This window comes from Arvicola amphibius, chromosome 13 (genome assembly GCF_903992535.2).
Source record: "Arvicola amphibius chromosome 13, mArvAmp1.2, whole genome shotgun sequence".
In the NCBI taxonomy this organism is placed as follows: Eukaryota; Metazoa; Chordata; class Mammalia; order Rodentia; family Cricetidae; genus Arvicola; species Arvicola amphibius.
The window spans coordinates 63,877,060-63,901,832 of NC_052059.1; the positions used below are offsets into that span (position 1 = coordinate 63,877,060).

The window sequence follows — 24,773 nt, forward strand, 5'->3', positions numbered from 1 at the left end:
AGTTGGTATAATTAACAGATAATGAGAGGTAATGTCACTGAGTTTGTGGACAAAGAAACAACAAGCACAGTGGGCCCAGCACTGCTTTACGAATGACTGCGGTCCTGGGGGAGCCCACACAGAACTCAGGACATTACCTTCCTGCCCACAGGCCACAGCTAACTCATTCCCTGCCTTCTCCTGCCTGGATCTCCCAGCGTCTAACAAAGAGAAGTCTGCATTGTTCTCTCTGCCATGTTAATTAACAATCATGTTTTCTCTCAGAGAAAGATAAAAGGGAAATGAGCAGTTTTCAATTCTAAGGAGGAATTCTGTGGGCTCTGAGGAAACAGGACTATCACTTCCGACTTCAATGAGTTCATGTCGGCAACGGTGCTGTCTGTGTCTTAGGCTCCAGCACCTGGAGCAAGCGGGAAGCACAGACAGCACTCAGCACTCGAAGAATGAAGCGCTGGTGCTTGACTGCCTAGAATTTTAGGACGTGCAAGAAAACCATTTAGGAAACTTGATATTGCTGCTCTCAGTCCCTTCTGTTTCTTCTCACTGAGGTGCTGTGAAGAATCATGAGGAAAATCATGAAGTCGGCCAGATGCCACCACAATCAATATTGCATAATTTTGTAAATCCTCTTTTTAATCAATATCGTTAAAGCCTCAGGTTATTTATGTATTACATAAAACTCAAGAAACATTAAAGCCCTAATTTTTCAGATAACACAAATGCTGAATTGAACCTATATGAAATAGTATGAATTTTAATTTTTGTAATAAAAGAAAAAACCTACCTTCTCTTTCAAAAGTCGGAAGAGAATCCAGGGTATTATGCATAAAACATAGAGTACGATTGTGTGCTGGTTACACAAGCTAAGGCCACAGGAGAAAGCACCAATCACTGCTATCTGAGAACGAGGAAAGAAACACTCATCAGAACGTCCCCTAGACCTCAGACACAGCAGTAAAAGTCCTCATGCACCTGCAAAGCTTCTGCATGCCAGGCCACGAGAGCCAAGCAAGCCCTGAGACACAAAGCGTCTCAATAGTCACCAATGCTGGTCAGCAGTGTGCTGGGTAATTTCTCTCCATTCTTACAAAACCCGAAGACCATCTTCACACTGGCTCCTGGGAGCCCCTCACAATGACGGGATACTATGTAATTCCTAGCTGAAATCTGCCACTGACGCTCGGCAATTCTGCTTTACTTCTCCTACTCAGTAAGTAAAACTTTCTTTAGAACTCTGCTTCTCTCAGAGGGGCTTTCAGTTGTCACTGAACGTGCAGTTGTTTCGTAAGTGGCAAGGATCCTCTCCCTGAGCACACTGCAGGCAGGCCCCTTCGAGCTCTTCTCCTGAACGCCCCACTTACACACCATCACACTCCACATCTCATCGGGGCCTGCGCCCTCCCAAGAATCTTGCGAATTTGGTTTGGCCCAAATTCACCTCTATCCGTATCTTTCACTGATTCCCTGCCAGATCCTTGGTTAGAAATTCCTACTTTTTTTTCTATTTGGAGTTAAGTTGGCTACCATGGTCCCTATAGCTGAATCCAAGAAAGCCTGCTTACACCCCTTAACAAGAAGATGGTGTGTACATACCACATGTTTTTCTTTAACACAATCAGAAAAGAAGGTTGTTTTAAACAAAACACTCTAATAGCATTGGAGATTTATGGGAACCACAGATAAAGCACTGTATCTTTAGTTTCTGAACTCTAACAACAAGGTGGCCTGAACTAGGATGATGCAACCCTGCAAGGTGTAGGACTAAGTGCTTAGAAGACAAGGTTCGTTCACACTGTACATGACCGTGGTGCTGATCCCCTCTGAACAACCTGGTTTTCACATCTGATGTTCTTCTGGGTAAAAATAATTTATAACTGTGTTCTTCCATGTGACTAGTGAAGAATCAGCATACTATCATAGTATGTTCCTTTAGTTGGTCCACCCGCAGCTTGGTCTCACAACATGTGCACGTGTGCGCGCACACATGTATGAACCAAACCCATCCCTCTCTCAGGACTTGCTAGATATTTTACAATACCCATTCTCCAAAACTTTCTGAACTCCTGAGGGGGGAGAACCATGTTGAGAGCTACATGGCTCCATTTCTAACAAAGCGTCTGAGGACAGTCTCTCCACCTGCCCAGATTACCCTAATAGGAATCAGAATAGAAAATGTGGGCCAAATCAAAGTTAAAAAGAAATACATTTCTGTTAAAAATTGAAACAAAACTGATTTCACTTTGATCAAAATAGCTTACCTTTGATCTCTCCTTTGCAGCGGCTGCCTCCTCAAAACACACAGTAAGCGCCATGAGCAGCCCCACAAACAGATTGTTTAAGCTGAAAACCTCAGCTGCAATGGACCACTGCCATGTTAGGCGAGAAAATGAAAACACCCCCGCAGCAAGGATTCCTCCAGCATGTGAGCCAGAAAGCCTGCAAACACAGATAACATGAAATCTCTTTCCAACAAAAGGAGCGGACTTGATTTTTCTTTCAGAAAGTCTACCAGCAGAAATTATGACAATCACCCAGCCCTCTCCCAACAACTATAACCAACACATTCTTCCCATAATTCCGCCAGATGTTAGTTCGGGGGCCCACATGGTAACAAAGCGACAGGCCCAGGGACAGAATGAGGTTCAGTTCTCAGATCAAACTCTAGGACTTGAGCCAGGTCAGAAACCTGAAGAGATAGCAGCTACAGATAAGCCTGTCATTTCCCTGAACATCCGCAAAGGAAGACGGCCTCACTGAAACTGAGATGTGTTTAACCGTGAAACTAATGAAATGGTGGATCATCCACTCAGGCCTTCAGACTTCACACCTCATGGATGCTGGGTCCCCATGCGAGACGGTGCGGGCTTGGTCAAAGCACGTGGTGATGTCAACACCTTGTGCAGCTATGCTCTTAATTTCTAACTGTTTTCTGCTTTACACAGAGTGAAGATAAATTATATTTTTCTAAAGAGGCAGATAAGAATATAAACTTCAAGAAACATAAGGAATTAGATGTTACACTTGGAAACAAACTGCTCACTAAATGCCGACAAGAGCCATGCAGCAACCCCATGGCCCTCTGCACCTTAGCACAGACACGCCATTTGAGATTAGGAGTACGACCCAGCACAGCAGAGCACGTCGGGCCAGAACCCACCTCGCTAGAAATCTATAACTACAAAACTTAAAACAACTACTGAGCATTTCAGGAGTTTTGGAAATCCAGTAACAGAGTTTCCAACAGTATTAGGCAATTAACCATTACTTAATATTTCAACTGTATTAGAAAATCCAGTAACCATTACTAGGCCTAACAATTATGATACTAATTGCTCTAAGGCATTAGTTTTCAGATTTTTTTTATTTTTACAAAAATTATGAAGTAGCCAAGTAGTAGTGGCACATGCTTTTAATCCCAGCGCTCAAGGAGGCAGAGACAGGTGGATCTCTGAGTTTGAGGCCAGCCTGGTCTACAGAGTGAGTTCCAGAACAGCCAAGGCTACACAGAGAAACCCTGTCTTGAAAAAATAAATATAAAAAATTATGAAGCAATTTCAATTAACCACTTTAGAAAAATAGCTAAATAAAACTTTTGACATTGGAGCTAGAAAGATGGCTCAGTGGTTAAGAGAACATACTGTTCTCCCAGAGGACCCAGGTTCAGTTCCCAGCACTTATGTGGCTGCTCACAACTATCTATAACTCCAGTTCCAAGGGATCAGATGTAGAGCATCCAATGCCCTCTTCAGGCCCCCTCAGGCACTGCATGCACACACTGTACCAACATACAAGCAGGCAAACCACCATACATGTAAAATATATTTAAAAAATCAATCTTTAAAAAAATTCAATATCCCAGGAGCTGGGATTTAGTTCAGTGGTGGAACCCATGCACGGTATATATGAAGACCCAAGTTTGACATACAGAACCCAAAATAATAAAATCCACCCTCATCAAACTTGCTTTCTAATTTCTATTTGTGATTGATTTCTGTCCTTTGCTTTTTTGTTTTTGTTGTTTGTTTATTTGTTTGTTTTTCAAGACAGGGTTTCTCAGTGTAGCCCTGATTATCCTGGAACCCGCTCTGTGGACCAGGCTGGCCTCGAACTCGAAGAGATTCGCTTGTCTCTGCCTCTACCACCCAGCTCTTTCTTTTATAAAAAAACAGAATTTCTGCCAGGCAGTGGTGGTGCACACCTTTAATCCCAGCACTTAGGAGACAGAGACAGGCAGATCTCTGTGAGTTCGAGGCCAGCCTGGTCTACAGAGTGAGTTCTAGGACAGCCAGAGATACATAGAAAAACCCTGCCTCGAAAAAAATGTACAAAAAAAAGAAAAAAGAAAGAAAAAGAACTTTCCATGTTGTTTAGAGTTTCTCACTTTTCCAGAGATCCTGACTCAACTCACAAAGTTATTTCCAGCTTTTCAGTGACTTTGCTCTGCTCACTACTTTTGGGCTGAATTCCTACTGTCTTTTGTCTTCCAATGTATTGTGCAATTTATTATATTAAATTCCTTAAAAACATATTCTTCATGACTTCAAGGCCCCAAACTTCCAAACTCTTCACCATCTGCATGTTATTGGAAATCAACCAGCCTGGAATCCAGACTCCCACTAGGCTGGATCGCATGCTATGGCTCACACCAGCGTTATGATCTCTGCTGGTGCTAGGTGTGTGCCTCAAAACTCCCAGCACATGCTGCGGCTCATACTGTGCCCCTAAATACAATACCTTTCTTTCTTCTCCCTCTATATTCATATGTTACTCTTTTCTCAAGTGTCTGTCAATCCTCAAGCTTCTAGCCCGTCTCTGAGTACCTCTGTCATCTATCTGCATTTACAACAAGCACCTAGCTCCAAGCACACAGAGGAAACAAGGAGAGAGTGAATTAGCCTGAAAAACATTTCTGGGTTTTGTTTTTTTGAAACAGGGTCTCATGATGTAGCTCAGGCTAACCTCAAACTCACCATACTCCTCCTGCCTGCATGTCTTGACTTCTGGGATTGTAAATGTGCATCGCTTACATCTTTACCTCTAACCACTGGACGAAACTTAGTTCCGTCTATCAAGTCAGCTTTGGAAAGCTGTTGTAAACACGGCATCCTTCTTCCACTTAAGACAGAAACTAGCACCCTGGAGGAAATGACAGACTGAAAGGTAAGGACAGAACGAGCCTGAAACAAATCCATTTCTTAAAAGTTCTTTGTATATAGCCTTCCTGTACACAGATAATAAAAGAGCTGAGAAAGAAATCAGAGAGAAACATCACCCTTCACAACAGCCACAAATAGCACAAAATATCTCGGAGTAACTCTGACCAAACAAACAGAAGACCTGCATGACAAGAACTTTAAATCTTTGAAGAAAAAAATCAAAGAGGACACCAGAAAGTAGAAAGATCTCACACGTTCTTGGGTAGGTACCCTTAACATAGTAAAAATGGCAATCTTACCAAAAGAAATCTACAGATTCAATGCAATGCCCATCAAAGTCCCAGCAAAATTCACAGACATTGAAAGAACTGTACCCAACTTCATATGGAAGGACAAAAAACCCAGAATAGCAAAAAAAATCCTGTACAATAAAAGAATTTCTGGAGGCATCACAATCCTTGACTTCAAACTCCACTATAAAGTTACAGTACTGAAAACAGCCTGGTATTAGCATAAAAACAGACAGGAGGACCAAAGGAACCGAATCATAGACCCATACACCAATCCACACACCTACAAACACCTGATTTTTGACAAAGAAGCAAAAATATCAAATGGAAAAAAGAAAGCATAGTTAACAAATGGTGCTGGCATAACTGGATATCAACATGTAGAAGAATGAAAATAGATCCATCTCTATCACCATGCACAAAACTCAAGTTCAAATGGATCAAAGACCTCAACATAAAGCCAACCACACTGAACCTCATAGAAGAGAAAGTGGGAAGTATACTTGAATGCATTGGCACAGGAGATCACTTCCTAAATATAACCCCAGCAGCACAGACACTGAGAGAAACAATTAATAAATGGGACCTCCTGAAACTGAGAAGCTTCTGTAGAGCAAAGGACACAGTCAACAATACAAAACGGCAGCCTACAGAATGGGAAAAGATCTTCACTAACCCCACATCAGACAGAGGCCTGATCTCCAAAATATACAAAGGACTCAAGAAATTGGTCATCAAAAGAACAAATGATCCAATAAAAAATGGGGTACAGACCTAAACAGAGAACTCTCAACAGAAGAATCTAAAATGGCTGAGAGACACTTAAGGAAATGTTCAACATCCTTAGCCATCAGAGAAATGCAAATCAAAACAACTCTGAGATTCCATCTTACACCTGCAAGAATGGCCAAGATCAAAAATACTGATGATAACTTATGCTGGAGAGGTTGTGAGGTGAAGGGAACACTCCTGCATTGCTGGTAGGAATGCAATCTGGTACAGCCCCTTTGGATATCATTATGGTGATTTCTCAGAATATTAGGAAACAACCTTCCTCAAGACCCAGCAATACCACTTTTGGGTATATATCCAAAGGATCCTCAATCATGCCACAAGGACATGTGCTCAACTATGTTCATAGCAGCTTTGTTTGTCATAGCCAGAACCTAGAAACAACCTAAATGCCCTTCGACCAAAGAATGGATAAGGAAAGTGTGGTACATTTACACAATAGAGTGCTACACAGAAAAAAAAAAAAAAAAAAAAAAAGACATCTTGAAATTTGCAGGACAAATGGATGGAGCTAGAAAACATCATACTGAGTGAGGTAACCCAGACCCAGAAAGATAATTACCATATGTACTCACTCATACGTGGTTTTTAAAACCACATAAAGCAAAGAAAACCACAAATCACAATCCCAGAAAACCTAGACAGCAATGAAGACCCTAAGAGAGACATACATGGATTTAATCTACATGGGAAGTAAAAAAAGACAAGATCTCCTGAGTAAATTGGGAGCATGGGGACCATGAGAGAGGGTTGAAGGGAAGGGGAGAGGCAGGGAGGGGAACAGAGAAAAATGTAGAGCTCAATAAAATCAATTAAAAAAGCACACACACACACACAACAGCAGATTTCTAAAGGTGGTTAAAAAAAACACATTTGCCTCTCTTCTCAGATTAGGTTAAGTCACTAAGTTATAGGCTCTCCTGATACCATCATGCTTAGTCAGTTGAATTAGTAACTGAATAAGGTCTTGGTTAATTACCCATTTCTGTAACCATACCTTAAACTATATATGATAGAAAGTATTTCTAGTTTTGATTGACCCTCACACCCCTGGGCATCTCAACAGCTAAGATGTAGTACGCGCGCGCGCGTGCACACACACACACACATGCACACGCACACACATACACACACTATGAATAAATGTTCTGTCACTGAAAATACAGAGTACAAATGTAACAGGTACTCTTTGGGGGGAGCAAACACGTGCAGCTGACGTAACACTAATAGAACAAAGGAAATCTGCAGTGTTCCCTCCATTTCCAGTTAACCACATATTGAACAATTAAATATCATTTAGAAATGAGAAGAAATTTGTCCTTTGAGGGAAATGTCTTTGTGACCTCTGTACAGGAACATGCAATTTCACATATGAAGGAAATCTGGTGGGCACCCGGGGACAAAACCCATGATCTTCATAGAGGAACATGTGACTTCACTTATGAAGGAGATCTGGCAGACACCCGGGGACAGAACCCGTGACCTCGCACATTCTACGCAGGGATTCTACTCACTGAACTGCAGCCGCAGGCCCCGAGGCTGACTCTGTATACACAGGAATTTATGATATAAATAGTCGCTGTCTTATTTCCACATCGTTTCAACTTTTAGATCCGTTTAACCTGGAGTAGAAGGCTGAGCATCTGTTTTCCATGTCACACTGAAGTTACGTTACCGTGTTGTGTTTATGTGTAAATGAGCCTAGCTTTTAGTAACAGATCCTAATTTCATATTTACCTGTGCTTAATGTTCTGTCATTGAAAATTTAATATTTACACATCCAACTACTTTTTATCAAAATACCAACTTTTATGTATTTGGGGGCTTAATTGTGACGTGTATTTTTGAATATATAATTGTTATACAAAAATAATCTATGTAGCCGGGCGGTGGTGGCGCACGCCTTTAATCCCAGCACTCGGGAGGCAGAGGCAGGCGGATCTCTGTGAGTTCGAGGCTAGCCTGGTCTACAAGAGCTAGTTCCAGGACAGGCACTAAAAAAGCTGCAGAGAAACCCTGTCTCAAAAAACCAAAAAAAAAAGAAAAAAGAAAAAAGAAAAATAATCTATGTAGGCTGAACCATATTATATAAATTTATTTGATTTCAACATTTTATGACTCAAATCTGAATTTCCCCTAAATGTACATATTTTAACAGTTTTTAAGATTTTTTTTTTAACATTCAGAATCAGCATTACTGACTGCATAATTTTGCAACATGCATGAAATGGTGGATTAAGGGGGTAATTTGACATATGTACTTGATGCATACAAGACTCCTCCTGCCACACCACACACGCACAAACACACATGCACACACACGCACCACGCACGCACACACAGTGCTGGGGCTTAAGCAAAGGGCCTCAGGATGCCAGGCCCGTGCCCCACAGCTAAGCTCGTCCCCAGCTGAGCACATGGCTTTGTCAGGGGTGATGAGGTGATGGATGGCAGCTGGGGTTGGAAACTGCCGAGCCTATGGCTATGGAGCAGCAGCAAGCGCCAGTCTGGAGAGGAACAGCAGAAGGGCAAGGACGGAATTCCAGTAGAGAAGGGATGGGGACGGGAAGTGGACTGGCTTGGGAAGGAGGCAAAGGCAGTCATAAGAGGACAGAGACTGAAAATGGACAGCGAAGGGCTGAGGGCACGGCAGAAATGGGCCATCTGAAGGCTAAAGTACGCTGAGAAGCAAGACTCGTGTTGCAAAAGGAGGTATCTAACTGTCAGAGACCGGTGTGGGCCAGTTACTGAAAACTGGACGCTTGCTGAAGGCATCTAAGGACAGAAAAGAGTCCAATAAGGCACCACTCAAATTTCTACAATTTTCATTAAAATTGAAATTTGTCCTGGAAGCAAAGGTTCACAAGGCTGTGAGGAGATTGGCTCCCTCCAGTGCCAGACACGTGGAGTCGGAGCTCTCTGCTGACAAGGCAGTCTAGCTGAGGACGAGGACGCTATAGGCTTTGGAGATAGCCTTCTTCACTGCTTCTGCAGGGAAGCAGTCTCCTCACGCTGCTCGAATCCTCCTTCCTCAGCATGTCCTGAGCTTCATCTAGCACTTGTAGACCAGGCTGGTCTCGAACTCACAGAGATCCGCCTGCCTCTGCCTGGCGAGTGCTGAGATTAAAGGCGTGCCACCACCGCCTGGCCTGCCTTGTTCTTTCACACTCTAGTACACTACTGCAAACGGCTCCTGCACACCCCAGTGACCCAAGGCTTTCTGGAGCTCTGCAGTGTTGCTGCTGCTGTGGTAACTCTCCCAGGGACACTATTGGGGTGATTTCTGGGATCCCACAATCCCCGGCTCCCTTATATAATAAGTTCTGGATCCTCCCTTGGTGGTTTCTCTCACTGTTCGTTTCCCACAAACTCAACACTGATATTTGCCATAAACTCCATTCTCTTCATGCTTAGAGATTGCTCTTCTCACTTTACATAACTGCACTGGTTTTATCTGCTACCTTGATTTCAACTAACGACACAATGAAATACGTGCCCTAGCACACTGCATCCCTTAGTTTCAAACTGCGTATGGCCAACTGTGTGGCTCCATAGCTAATGTCAGTCAGTCAGCGACAACCTGAACAAAATGAACCTTTCCTCCTCTCTGCCAGCCACAACTCCTGCTATTTTATTGTCCAGCTTCATGATTTTTATTATTTACTTTAGTTGTGTAAGATAAATGAGGGTCAACATTTCTTCTTCTTCTTCTCCCCATGAATATTTCACAACTTGCCAATTTTATGCAGTAACTACTTTTAAAATATTTATTTTATTTTACATGTATGTTTGCCATGCATATATGAACCAAGTACTTATAGCACCCATGGAAGCCAGAAGAGATTGTCAGATTCCTGCAACTATAGTCATAGACAGCTGTGAGCTACCACATAGGTGCTGAGAGTTGAAGCTGGGCCATGCGCAAGAGCAGCAAGCACTCCTAACTGCTGAGCCATCTCTCCAGTCACCCCCATCACTATTAAAGTCATGTCCCTCCATCTATAACATAACAGCCCTATTCCAGCTGTTAGGAATCCCCTGCGCTTAAACCAGCCCAAAGCATGGTAAGCTCCAAGGCCTATGCTTGCCATCACCACCCAAGCAAAGGGTTCCAAACAAATCCAATCCTGTGTCTGCTGGCACCTAACCCTTTCAATGGCTCATCTCCCATCACAACATAATAGAAGTTCATGACCATAGTTAAGCACTATAATGATTTGGTGTCAACCTACAGGCACCGTATTCTTCCTTTCCCTCGTCTTTCTTTCTCCTCCCTTCCCCTGCCCTCCCTACTTCCTGTTGTTTCTGGGTGATGTGAAACAGCATCATAGAGAAGGCCATGGTAGTGGAAAGCTTCTGGCCTCATGCCAGCCAGGCAGCAGCAGGACCAGAAGAGGTCAGAAGGAGACAGACCTCCAAAGGTATGTCTCTCGTGACCTACTTCCTCCTCCCAGGTCTCACCTCCTAGTTCCCATCACCTACAAATGGTGCCATCAAATTGTGACTGCACCAATGGACAAAGCAGCAGATGATATCAGAGCCATTCTGTCAGGACTAGAGGAAAGAATGGGTCAGGTGATGTCAGAGCCATTCCGTCAGGACTAGAGGAAAGGATGGGTCAGATGATGTCAGAGCCATTCCGTCAGGACTAGAGGAAAGGATGGGTCAGATGACGTCAGAGCCATTCCGTCAGGATTAGAGGAAAGGATGGGTCAGATGATGTCAGAGCCATTCCGTCAGGACTAGAGGAAAGGATGGGTCAGATGATGTCAGAGCAATTCCGTCAGGACTAGAGGAAAGGATGGGTCAGATGATGTCAGAGCCATTTCATCAGGACTAGAGGAAAGAATGGGTCAGATGACGTCAGAGCCATTCTGTCAGGACTAGAGGAAAGGATGGGTCAGGTGATGACAGAGCCATTCCGTCAGGATCAGAGGAAAGGATGGGTCAGATGATGTCAGAGCCATTCCGTCAGGACTAGAGGAGAAGATGGGTCAGGTGACGACAGAGCCATTCCATCAGGACTAGAGGAAAGGATGGGTCAGATGACGTCAGAGCCATTCCGTCAGGACCAGAGGAAAGGATGGGTCAGAGGGGGGAGGGACAGGCAAGTGAAGGTGATGCAGTAGCATGGAGATGATCAAAATACATTAAACACATGGAAGAAATTATCAAAAGTAAACAAATTAAAAGTAATTAAAGTCCATCAACTGGCCTTCACCACATGAACCCTTTAGAGTCAAATCATAAGGCAGGCTGTTTGCACAACTCTGGGCTTCTTCAGGGCCCCTCTCTCTGGAGCACAGCTAGCCTTCAGCTGGCTAACTCAGGAAAGGTGCCATGTTTACTGAGACTAGGGTAGGGTAATTGTCTTTCCTCCAGGGAGTCAATAATTGAAATGTATTAAGTGGATACTTAATAGACAAGTTTTTTTATATTTCTAAACCAAATGATTCTTAGGAATATGAACTTTTTACTGTAAACAATCAAATGGTAAGAAAACCAGAGCTGGATAACTTAGAATCCTCTATACAATGTATTACAAAGCCAAAGAAAGTTTGAACTACTGATGCCACTAGGTAACCATGACAACATAACAGTGCATCACAGACATCTCTGGTATTTACACAATTGGAGAAAAGTTACTTAGTTTTTTGAAGATAAATGTTTTTCACAACTGTGTATTTTATATTTAAGACATAATATTAAACTTCCAATGGACTCCAAAGAACAAGGGTTCTAATTACCTCAACATAAGTCCAGCAATTTTTCTTTCATTCTTTTTCTTTTTCTCTTAGTATTAGAGATCCAACCCAGGACCCTGTACATGTTAGGCAAGTTCTCTACTACTGAGTTGTACTCCCATCAAAACATCTTTCAAATCAAGCTTGTAATTATTCCATTATTCAGAAAGAAATCTTGGTCTGGTGAAATGGCTCAGCAGTTAAGCTTGGTGCCGAGACTGATGAGCTTGGTTCCTGGAGCCTACGTGATAGAAAGAGAAATAACTCCCTCAAGCTGTCCTCTGACTTCCACATGTGGAGCAGACCATGACATGACTATGCACGCACATGCACAAACACAAACACACACACACACACACTAAATAAACAAACAAAGAAATAAAACACAAAAGTTATTTTAGGTTTGGGGCAAATTTTGTTTCTTTTAGGAACCATGTCCTTGGGAGCTGGAGAGACAGACAGTTCAGAAGTTAAAAGCATTTGTTGCTCTTGCTGAGGACCTGGCTTCAGTACCCAAAACCCACAAGAAGGCTCACAATCATTGTGAATCCAGTTCCTGGGGATCCAATGAGCTATTTGTGGGAACTTTGTGGGAACCAGGCAAGCATGTGGTGCACATACATACATACAGGCATAACACTCACACATACAAAATAAAATAATTCTAAAAACTTAAAAAAATCACGTCCTTTATGGATTTGTCTTCTATAGTTAGAAAAATTATACCTTGGCAACAAGTGGAAAAGTGTTGCGGGAGCTCCTTCTGCTCCTTTAGCCAATAGCCACTATCTAACTCTGTTTAAAACAATTGTCATATTGAGATATTTATCATATTGCAATGTACATTTCTACCTCTGATATTATTTGTATAATGACATTGTTTACATTTGGGGATATTGTCCTCATTTATTGCACAGTTGTTTATTGTCTTAGTCTTTAAGTTAGATAGGTATTGAGAATTATATAGATCAGTAGTCATCTATGTTTGTCATTTATAATTAGACTAATCAGGTTCGTTAGATAAATAGAGATTATACTCAGAATAGATAGATAATCTTCAACCTCTTCAAAGAGCTGTAGAAAATGGCCTTTAATTTAACTCAGAGTTCCATGGTAGACAAATAATTTGGTAGTGAGACACAATTGCTCCTGGCAACACCAATCTATTCCCGAGAGAATGTTGAGCACCAAAGACACTCCACGTGGAGCCTTTCTTCTTGGCAGAACTGGCCTTTGGGCAAAGAAATGCCCATACCTCAACCTCTGACAGATACAGAGCATCCATAAATGGATAAAACAGGACTGTCATATCCTGCCAAGACAGGGTAAGATAGTTCTGAAAAGTTTCTTGCCTTTGAAAATGGTATGTCAGTTACGTTAGGCCTTAGCCAAAGTTGGTTGCTTCAACGCTGCAAACGTGACTTTGGGTGATTGTCCAGGTAGCTAGTTGTCTCTGTGATTTGTTGCATGTTTTAGAAGTGGTTTGAATGCACTTCCTAATTACTCAGGTAACATTATTTTCCTTCTCAGATCTTCGATGGGGTTGAAGACTATATAAATGTAGTTACTTTCCTCTCATGACTTGGCCAAGTTATTTATTATACAAGACTTAAGCTAGTTGGAATAGGATATCTGTGCTTATTGTATATAATTTCATAGTAGGTTTAGAACTCTCTTACTTAAACAAAAGGGGGAGGTGTTGCGGGAGCTCCTTCTGCTCCTTTAGCCAATAGCCACTGAGATACCAGCCCATTGGGGCGTGGTCTCTCTTTTTAAAAATGCGGCCACTTCCCTCCGCTCGCTCTCTGGCTTCCGGCTCCGCTTCTGACGACTAGGCTCCCTTCCTGATTGCGCAGAGGGCTGTTGTCTGGGACAGTGATCTGTAAGTTTTTTCCCCTTTAAATAAATAACCATTCTATTAATCATAATTCCAAACTGGTGTGGGATTGTTTGTGATTTACACCATCAGAAAAGTAAAGGATTCACTCTGTTACATTAATTTTTAAGACGTGCATATGGATGCATCTGCTAGGGACGAAGGCACGCTCGCTCACTCAGTGGATGCACTTTCTAGGGATGAAGGCATGCTCGCTCACTCAGTGGATGCACTTTCTAGGGATGAAGGCATGCTCGCTCACTCAGTGGATGCACTTTCTAGGGATGAAGGCATGCTCGCTCACTCAGTGGATGCACTTTCTAGGGATGAAGGCACACTCGCTCATTCTTTCATCCTTCTGGACTTTCAGCTTTCAATAGTGTTTTGGAAAGAATGCCGAAATAACTGATGTGAGAGCTCTTTGGTTTTCACATTACTTCATCCGTTCTTACTTACAGAATAAATATGATAAATAATAAATACAGAGGGGTAGTAGTGACACTGTCTTCCGCATACAGATGGGTAACAAAGTTCCTTACATTTTCCCAATGTCTGGACAAAGTTTAATAGCATACCCATTGTCTGTTTTGCTGAATCAAATATCAACGAACACTCCACATCAGTAAGGCCCAGCACAGTAGAGTCAGAAAAGCATTAAGTGTGCAAAAGGTTTTCTAGGTGATGCCACAAAATTCTTAGCGGTGAAAACTGTCTGAAAGTGGTGTGCTCTTAAGCATGTTACACAAGAAAAGTGACTGAGACCATGCTCCTGAGTGTGAAAGGAAGGGCTCTCCCAGGAGTCTATGGACTCCTCAGTCTCCAATGAGTCTACTGCCCTGTGTGATTCTTGAGCCCTGTACTTGCCACTGCTAACAGTGGGGGAGCATTTGTGAATAACTAGATGAGATAGCTGGAATCTCCTCTAGAAAAAACTCAGGTCAGAACACGCTCTATATACCCCCTCTGCCCCACAACATGCAACTTTTTCAGTTAAGATTTGTAAGTAGGAGAAATACCACCAATCAATTTCCTACATACAGCAACTGCTTCACAGAGTAACAGCCCTAATGTCTTGCTAAAGAGGCTTCCTCTCAAACATCTATGGGAGGACTGGGCATGGAGGTGCACAGCTGTGACCCAAGCACGTGGGAGGCTGAAGAGGAGGAGAGCAGGTTCAGTTAGTCTGGGCTTCTCTCAAAAACAAGCCAAAGAGAAAGGAGGGAGAATGTCTAATCTGATATTAATATTTTAATATGACTTTTAAATGAAATTATTGGTCTAAGCCCATAAAACAAGTTGTCATGTAACTATTCATAAAGTCTATCTGGCATATAAACTAGAACTATCTCCCCAAATAAGACAAAACAATTGTCACCAATCCATAGACTAAGTCTGATGATTAAAAATTATAAAATAACTTAACCCCACTGTAGGGCTGGAGAGGTGTCTCAGTGGTTAGGAGCACGGCTGCTCTTCCAGGGGACATGGGTTTGATTCCTAGTGCCCACATGGGAGCTCACAACTTTAACCCCAGCTCCAGGGCACCCAGCACCCTCTGCTGGCTTCCACAGGCACTACATGCAAGTGGTGTACAGACATACATGCAGGAAAAGCACCCAAACACTTATTAAACACACACACACACACACACACACACACACACAAGCTCCATTGTGTTTTCACTTGGCAATCCATGAACCCTATCTCAAAATTTCTTTTATTTTCTTGAACAAACCTATATAAGTAATCTTTCCAAAAAGCAAATAAAGAGTTAATTATCTGCCAAAGTTGAATCTTGAAATTAAAATTTAGTAAAAATTAAAAGACATACAAAAATGACTGATTTATAGTACTTGACCACACCAATAGTAACCAGGAGGGAAAGAAGTTAAAGAGGCTGTACAGAGAGAACAGTCTACAGACTGTTTCCATTCTAACGTAAGAACAGTTTGTGACGAATCAACTATAGTATGAAAAACTGCTTCCCCTTCCTAGTCCAGTTTTTATAATGTTAAGTCAAAGAAGATATTATCTCAAATGAACTACCCACTCTTAGAATTTACTATGACTTACAGAAAGGTAATTTAAATAATGATAATTTAAATAATACAACTGTGTTATAAAGGGTAGCCAAGTATCAATAACCAAAACCAAGTTTTTATACTGTTGAAGAGGCATACTTAATTCTAAGGTCTCACACTAATAATCAGAGAAAAACATAGATACAGATGATTTAACATATTGGATTCAAATCATGAAGTATATTTTGTTTTATTTATTTATTTTTTGAGATAAGGTTTCTCTGTAGCTTTGGTGCCTGTCTCTGAACTAGCTCTTAGCCTCGAACTCACAAAGATCCACCTGCCTCTGCCTCCCGAGTGCTGGGATTAAAGGCGTGCACCACTACCCGACATGTTTTATTTTTATGGTACTGGGGTTTGAACCCCTACTGAGTGATAAGTTCAGCTCTCTTTAAATTCTGCCTGTCTGTCTTCCTGCCTGCCTGTCTCCCCTCCCTCCCCTCCCCTACAATCCCCTCCCTCCCTCCCTCCCTATCTATCTATCTATCTATCTATCTATCTATCTATCTATCTATCTATCTATCTAATCTATCGTGTGTGTGTGTGTGTTTATTGGGGATTGAACTCAAGGTTCTTTCTTGTACATACATACTGAGCTACATACCCAGGCCTCTATAATTTTTTATTTTGGGGGATGAGGTCTCTTTAAGTTCCCAGACAAGCCTTGAACTTACTGTATATCCCAGAGAGGCCTTGGATTTGCTGTATTCCTACCCCATCCTCCTGATTATAGGCCTGCCCTGTTAGGTCCGGTTTGTTTTATTTTTTTATAAACATTCTATGCATAAATATGTGGTGTATTTGTAGTAAATGAATATTCTTGACTGTCTTGTTTGGGTTATCACTAAATATCGCGTGGTTCACACTGAGGAGAACATGGTGGTACTGTAGAGCAGACGGGCATGACAGTGTGAGAAGGATGCTCGCGCCTCTTCAGTTTCACTGAGCAAGGCAAACGGCACAATGCTCCACTGAGGTGCAGTAGCAAGTCCATCGCAGTAAGTGTGAGCATCATAATTCTTTGGCTAAGACATAACCGCCTTCTTTTGGTCCAAAACATCTCCAGAGAGGGCTCTCACTGATAGAAAAGCACCCATCTGCTGAGACGGTGGATAAACCAGGTTACAGTTCACACCACCGGTACAGGTTTGCTATGATGTGCACTTTTTTTCCCACTGCATGGTTCATGATCTTCATGTACAGTCACATATTTGTCTAATTATCCATCAGGAGGCAAATAATAGAAGCCTGAGATTCGTTCCAAACACACATTCGGTGCGCCTCATAACGTTCCTGAGTGTATTTGACTTCAGTGGTACTTGCATACAAAGAACTCACTGGGGGTACGCTAGCGTTCACCTGCACTCATCTCTCCACGGCGACAGGCCATGAAGCAGCAGGCGAGCACTGGTGGTAACTGAGCTGCTGTCAGTGTCACTTCTTACTGGTAACTAATGCACAGTGGACTAGAGCAAGGGTGGCTAAAGCCACGTGACCGATGCACCTGCACCAGTCTTACCCTTCACGCTCTCTCCGGCTAGGTCACACAGCCGACATCACAGCGTTTGTCTCTCCAGCCTATGTGAGAACGGTCACACCGGGACTCTGGCAACAAAGCACTAGGTATTGTTACACTTCTTTCTTCTGGTGTCACTCAGCATTCTTGTAGCAAATGCTCAGGGCTTCTACAGTGCCAAGTTCTAGTCAGTAGTCAGATGAAAGTAGGGGGATCTCACGAACAAAACCCAGCAAGTGAGGACATGGTATATTCAAGCTGCAGCTCCTTAGCCACCGTCACTGGGCTCCCATCTTTAATACATTTACCAGTAAGGCCTTCTCCCGCATTTTATAATCTTGTTGTCACTCCTGAGAAGGTCACACCTCGGCTACTTTCACTTCATGGGAGTCGATCAAGACTACTGCTTCTGCCTGCACTAACCACAGACACTCTGAAAGGAAAACTGCCACGTATTTTCACGATTTAAAGCCGTATCAAAGTGGAGGGATTTTTAAAGCTTTCAAAAAGGAAAAACTACTAAGAACTAGCACAACTAAATGGAAGGAATAAGATTATGAACAGCATCCATCAATAAATGTAATAAATCAGTTTCCATGAGAATTGATATTACAGGCCAGCAAGATGGCTCAGCAGGTAGGGGCTTGGGGCCAAGCCTGAAGACCCGAGTGTGAGCCCAGGACCTACTTGGTGAAGGGAGAGAACCCTCAAGCTATTCTCTGACGTCTATAGCCGCACGGTGGCATGTGCGTGCCTCCTCAGCCCCACAAAGTGTTTTTCCAGAAACAATTAACTAAAATAAAGCTGTACAATAAATCTATGAAATAAAATCCAAAACAATCCATTTTGTTGCACTTCTCTATCTCATACCTAGAAGAAGTCTTTGGTTTTCCCACTATCTTGTGTACGTCCTAAATTATCTAGAAGAAATCCTTGGTGTCCCTACTGTCTCATGTACGTCCTGAACTATGTAGAAATCTGTGGTGTTTCCACTGCCTCGTGTTGTCTAGTAACTTGCACAGTGAGAGGCCAACCCTCTGAGGTGCCACCTAGTTCGAAACAGTGGCCTAGTTAAATTACGGTTGGTTTTGTTTGCGATATGTACACACATGTAAGACCTTGAGATGAGCTTGCTACTCAATCTTAACAGCGTACTTGGCATCAGCAGTAGAACTGAAACTGAATATTCCAGCACATTACTGTCAAAGGCACAGGCCAAGGCACCTAACTCAATGCCCAGAGTCCTTTTAACTGAAAGAGCAGATGTGGCCTCATTTTCATACTGCTAAGACATTACAGTGTAGGAAGTAGACACAAAACATCCACATAATCAAAGCCACAAAGTGAGAGTGTTGAGCTATTCTCATCAGCAACACCAGGAACCATGAAAATCAAGAAACTGAAGGTGAAGTGCATTTTAATCGTCAGTGCGTTCAGGCCGTCATCTGTCTTTACGAGGCTGAGAAGCTGCGAGTCCATGTGAGTTATAAGTTGTCGTAATTTATAATTTTAGAACTATGTAAATTTATTAGTCAAGCAGTAATAACTGATGACTACTTCCAGCAGCAAGAATCGCGGCAGGAAACAGATTTAGCAATTTAAATGTTTTATAAGTTTTTGTAATTGAGGAAACTTTTCATAATCTGACATTTGTTAAAACCACTTATTAGAAATTATGCAGCACAGTAGCTGTGGAAATATGAGCTAGCTTCACAATTATGAAGTCAGCCTATGTAGCCCTTGCCTATTGTACATAGTGGCATAAGCCCCACGGCGGCCTATCAGCTAACTGGCAGGCAGGGGGCTGCTCTATTCAAAGTGAGAGATACAAGCTGCAGGGCAAAAACCTGGCAGCTCCCATCTGACCCCACAATCCCCTACTGGTGACAGCTCCAAGCTCCATGGCAAATTAGGCCTTCTCATATTACAATTGGAGAAGACAGATTCCATTAGCAGTATCTGAAATTGAGTGGAGAGCTGCACTGTTATCAGGCTTGACTCATAAGCACTGCTATTAATCAGAGCTATGATAGCATTTATATATTTCAAGCTATCTGCTGCCGCTCTGATATTCTGCTACAAAGGGTTGATGGGACTTAGGAAAGTGAACAATAGAGCTTTCTGGGAAAAGCAGAGTAAATCAAGAAAGTCTATGACTTCCGCACATTCTGAAGGGATTGCGGTTTACATAAATTTTCTCCCAATTGGAGACTGAGCTCTTCCTCATCTTACACATGGGATTTAGTTGTCACTCAATGGTAACAGCTGTGAAAAGGTGAAGCGGCCCACCGCTCAGAATATTGCCTTCGCTTTTAAAGCAATTAACCCATGAACAGGAGGGTACCTGGTGATATCAAAGGGATTAGGCCAGGCAGTGCATTATTAACATCTCCTTGAACTAATTCTAACTCTGACTAGCTGTCAGAAAAGACTCTACAGTCTTAAAAGAGTTTTGCCCTGCTTTTCTCCCTTCAAAATGAAGCACTGCTATTTGAGCCTAATATGTCCCTCAACTTATAAGAAAATGCAAATGAACCGGGCTCTTAATATGCTTAACCAGCCTGAGTCAATGCAATTTTAATACAAGTATGAGGAAAAAATATATGATCAATTAACCAGGGATCAAGACAGATATTCCCCTGAATGGCAATGAATGCCTGGTACTTCCCATTCTTCTCCAGAACGAAAGCTCGTGACGACTTGTTACTTATGCACGGTTACTTCGGAAATTAGGAAGCACTTCCATTATTCTCTCTGGCAATAATCTAAAACACTCTTGAGCTGGAAAATCCAAATGTCCCTTAAGCAGGAGATTCCGCATTCTCCAAGGTATGGCATTTTAATGTTTTATTCCTTATTAAGTGGAATCTTAATGGGAGTTGTAAGAACAGCAGACACATTGCTCAGAATAAGCACTTTCAGAACTATAATCAAATTAATTTTTAACAGCGAATTAATGTTTAGAAACATATAAAAAAGAAAAGTCCATGCCTAAAACATGGACACAAAATAACCTGTCAGAAGATATTCAGGTGTTATTGCTGCAATTGATGGCACTTTCTCTGCAGCTCTAACACACAGACACACATAGTCTGCACATCTGGCCCTGAGAGATCTGGCTTCCTATCACAGTGCTAACGGTCCTTCTGCTTTTTAGAAATGTCCAGAGCACAGACTTCTCCAAACCCTGAGAGTCTGCTTATTTACTGCGTGGTTTGCTGTGCTTTCGTTACCAGTGAGTTGTGTTTTCATTTCTCATTGGGTGCCTAATAAACACTGGGGCGTGGACACTTGGAAATCCTCATCCTCATCCTCCCTTGCTGACTTTCAAGGCTATCAAGAATGCATTTCTTACCTTGTACCTCCTCTACCAAATGATGTAAGACGTGCCCTCCCCAGAGATTGTAAACAGCTAAACCTTCCTGAGGTACAGTGCTTTTATACACTGCTGTCAGTGAGCTCTCTCCTCAGCACATAGTGACAGCAGCACATAGGACATGTGTTTGACGTAGACAGTTGATTGTGACTTTAGCATTCTTCCTGATTCACTACAATAGTGAATTAGCATCTAGTTTGATGCTTCCTGGAAGATAACTTTGAAATTCAAATTGTAAGCAAAGTTAGGTGGTATTCATATTTATGATTTAAATTACCTATAACTTCTTAAAATTTTATATACAGCAACTATGAATTACCAATAAGAATACTTTATTTAAATTACATATTATCAAATTTAAAAATGATTTACTTCAGCGGCCTTAAATGAAGAATCATTGCTCTTTTAAAACACTAACTTAATTCCAAAGCCTTAACATAAAGATAGAGAGATGAACTGAGTATTATCTCAAAGAAATGAAAGATTAGCTCCTCTTAACAAACGCAGGCTCTCACAGCCCCAGAGGGAACACTGTTCCAGAGAGCCACACCCTTCCATATCAGCTCAGGGAACTGCAACACACTCTGCTTTCTGTGTGCTAGCTCACTCAGATGCTTTCTGCATCAGAGCAAATCAAGTAAAACAGAGTTCCTGCCAACATTAAGAGACTGACAAAGTGTAGTGTTAATGACATCTTACAGCTTTTAAAAGCAAGAGAAGGATACAAGAAAAGTAAGAATTACATAGTAATTGGAAACAACGAATAAGTTGTTCTTTCAACCTAAGTCATGTTTACTGAAATGGAGTTTTTTATATCAACACATTTAAACAGAAATTTGCTTCTGAAATGCAATCTTTGTTTAAAAGGTACAGAGGTCTTTATGTCCACCCTGAGAGCTAAATACAGTTAATGCTATGTGCACAATTACCTGAAAAAGAATTAATTTACTGCACACCAGTCAGCTCTAACCCTACATGTGCAGTAATGCTCTAAGTGATGGGAGAAAGAAAGAACCAAGCTGCTTCAACACCGAGACGGAAAGATGATTTGGTCTGTAAATGAACAAAGCCGTGCAATGTCTCCTAAACAAACTCTGAGCAAGGAGGCAGCCTGCACAGGAATATATTACCATATGCCAGGGCTGGGAAAGCCACCACTGCCATGGCTGCACGAAGCTCGCCTGCTGCTGGGTTTACATTCACAGAAGAAGGTTTCAGAGGTCAAGTTCAGGTCACACAACAAATGAAATTGTAACAAGCCAGCTGACACTGTATAATGTCTTCTTCCACTCAATCAATAGGCTACTGTTAGTCCTATTACCATAGAGATGGCTTCTCCTTTCTGAAGGGTGTCTATTGTTTGACAAAACAGATTTGCCACTTGAACTGGGTTGTTCCCAAAGGACATGTACCTTGTCAGTTATTTGTATTGAAAATAATGAAGTAATTTTATATTAAAGTGCACGTGAGCAATAATGCTGTTAGATTCTTTCTCAGGGAGAAAATAACTTTTCTGAAGTACTATATTAGTAAGAGCACGCACATAGCCATTTTAGTAGTATTAGAACTCTGATTCACAGCATCAGCCATCAGTGCTGCATGAAGTCAAAGTCACATGCCAATGTGCTCATCTAAAACTCACATAATCCAGCACAGTCAGCAATAAATCCTATTTTTAAACTGGATAACTAAAGAAAAATTATTGTCTAAAACTATTTGGATTTGAAAGATTTTTATATGATTTTCAAAAATAGTAGCTCTCTGCGGAATGCCATTAACAATATCTGAGAAAATATGAAGTTTCAGAGCACCAATGACCTTACCAGCCTCAGAGTGTGCGCGCGCACACACTTCAGAGCACTATAGTGCCTATCTTAAAGTTTCTTGTGAAAATTATTAATTAAAGTCTTCAAATATTGAACAGGTTAAGTTCCAAATTTCAACCCAAATATTTATAAATAAAAAATAAGTTTTTCTCTTAATGGAAACTGGCAGATATTTAGTCACAGAAGATTCAGAAGAAATAGTTTTAAATCAAAATTATTCCAAGCTTCTAGAAAAGATACTCATAACAATAAGTAGCCCAGGCAGAACTTTGTTTTCAACACTGACTATTACAGGATTGACTATCAATGAAAATATGTCAGATTAAATAGAAACACATTGAGTGGTATGGATAAAATTTAGTAAATTGTCAAAATTATAATAGTTGATTTTGAATCCTTTCCACAAATAAATTTAAAAGTAAATTTTCGAGTTATTATGTTAGCCTTTCTACTTCTGTAAGTGATTCAAAAGAAGCTTAGAAAGAATTAAAGGGCAATACTATGACTATTATACTAAAAATGGTAGTTGGCAAAATAAAAATTGGAAATGAAATCTACTCAAATTATACTATATTTACATAATTTATTTTTACTTAAGAAAAGCTTGCAAAAGCTTTTGGATACAGAATTTTGTTTTTCCCATTTTTCTACAAAGTACAGTTTGTATTTTTTGGTGTTATCCTCTTCGGAAACAGGTGTGGACTAAGTTAAGAACGTAGACAGAAATGTCAGAGGCAAAGAAGTTCACGCATGTCCTAAAGCAGTGACCAGGCCACTAAAAACCCAGGAGCTTCCAACTAGGACTGTCTCCATCAGGAGTCAGTGGATCTAGTGTGTCCTCCTCACCTGGGGCTACAGCGGGACAACGGGAAACCTCACTGAAGCCACACCCCAAAGGTGACAGCCTGCTTTCCTCAAGCATGCAGTTATGTTCATATCTATAATATAATCAGCTCTCAAACCATACTGCATACAATACGCTCGTATTTAGAATATAATCAGGTCTCAGGCCCAGCCTGAGAGGCAGCTGCCCATCTGCAGGATACTGAGTAATTAAGTGAATTTACCATCTACAAAAGACAAGCTTTGTATCGCTGAGTTAAGTCAGCCCACCCTCTTCTTCGTAAAATGACAGTCCTCATTAGTCCTGCCTGACCAGAGAACTATGACAACGGACCGGTGACACCTTCACCCCACTGTACAAAGCAGCGCCAACTGTGTAACGTTTGAGGTTTATGAAATTCCCATCATACAGTGAACTAATGACTTAGGGAAGCCACTCAAGCAACAAAGGATGTTACAAAAGCACATAACTGGCCATGAGGAACCCACATCTCTAATTCTCAAAATTAATTAACCAACTACTTTACCTGAAAACGGTGAAAAAAAGGAGCGAAGCAGCCACCGCTCCAAACAAGCCACAGAGAAGATTGACGCGGTAGGCAACAGAGCCCAACGGGAAGAGCGTGATGGCCAGGCTGGCCACCAGCGTGAACAAAGGATAGCCAGGAGGGTGGGCAACCTACGGAGAACAGAAGAGACATCAGCCGTGCTCGTCTGGGAAGATGCGTCACACTGGCCTTAACTGAAAAGTAGCTCTGTTCTCAGGCAAGCATGAGAACTATGCCCCATGACCAAATGTCTGAATCGTGGCTTCCTACTGTCATCTTGTGCCAATACAGCTGTTTTCTTTAGTGGATCTGGTGTGCCTATCACATGGTCCATCACCTAAAGAGAGGGTGACATATTCCACTGCCAGTTCTTAAGGAGCCTGTGCTCTAGGTTGGCAGCACATTAGGGTCACTGAAAAGGTTACTGACAGCAGGCAGGTCCTGGAACACTGTCTTGGTGAGAGCTGAAAGACCACACTGCTATCGGATTACCACCGTGCTGACAGTTGTACGGTTTTGACTAAGGGGATCACACACCATAATAAAGTTTATTAAATAATAAACTTATTAAAATTGTTAACCCGATTTATTCTCCACAGCTTATACAAAATTTGGGATGATAATAAGCCAGCTACTGTATATATAGTAAAGGCTTTGCTTTATAATTTCAGTTAATTGGATTTAAAACTTAAAGTAAATTGTCATGTACTGTACTTATAAGTTAC

The 24,773-nt window shown here is 41.7% G+C and overlaps 1 protein-coding gene across 1 annotated transcript in view; it reads right to left on the minus strand.

The window, feature by feature from the left end:
• Tmem260 (transmembrane protein 260) overlaps positions 1-24,773 on the minus strand; it is a 66,388-nt gene that overhangs the window by 36,848 nt on the left and 4,767 nt on the right. Inside the window, exons 3-5 of the mRNA XM_038310124.1 lie at positions 24,028-24,179; positions 2,259-2,436; positions 785-898 (exon numbers count right to left, since the gene is read on the minus strand). Of these exons, the coding sequence (XP_038166052.1) occupies positions 785-898; positions 2,259-2,436; positions 24,028-24,179 (444 nt within the window). The remainder of the gene's footprint in view (positions 1-784; positions 899-2,258; positions 2,437-24,027; positions 24,180-24,773) is intronic.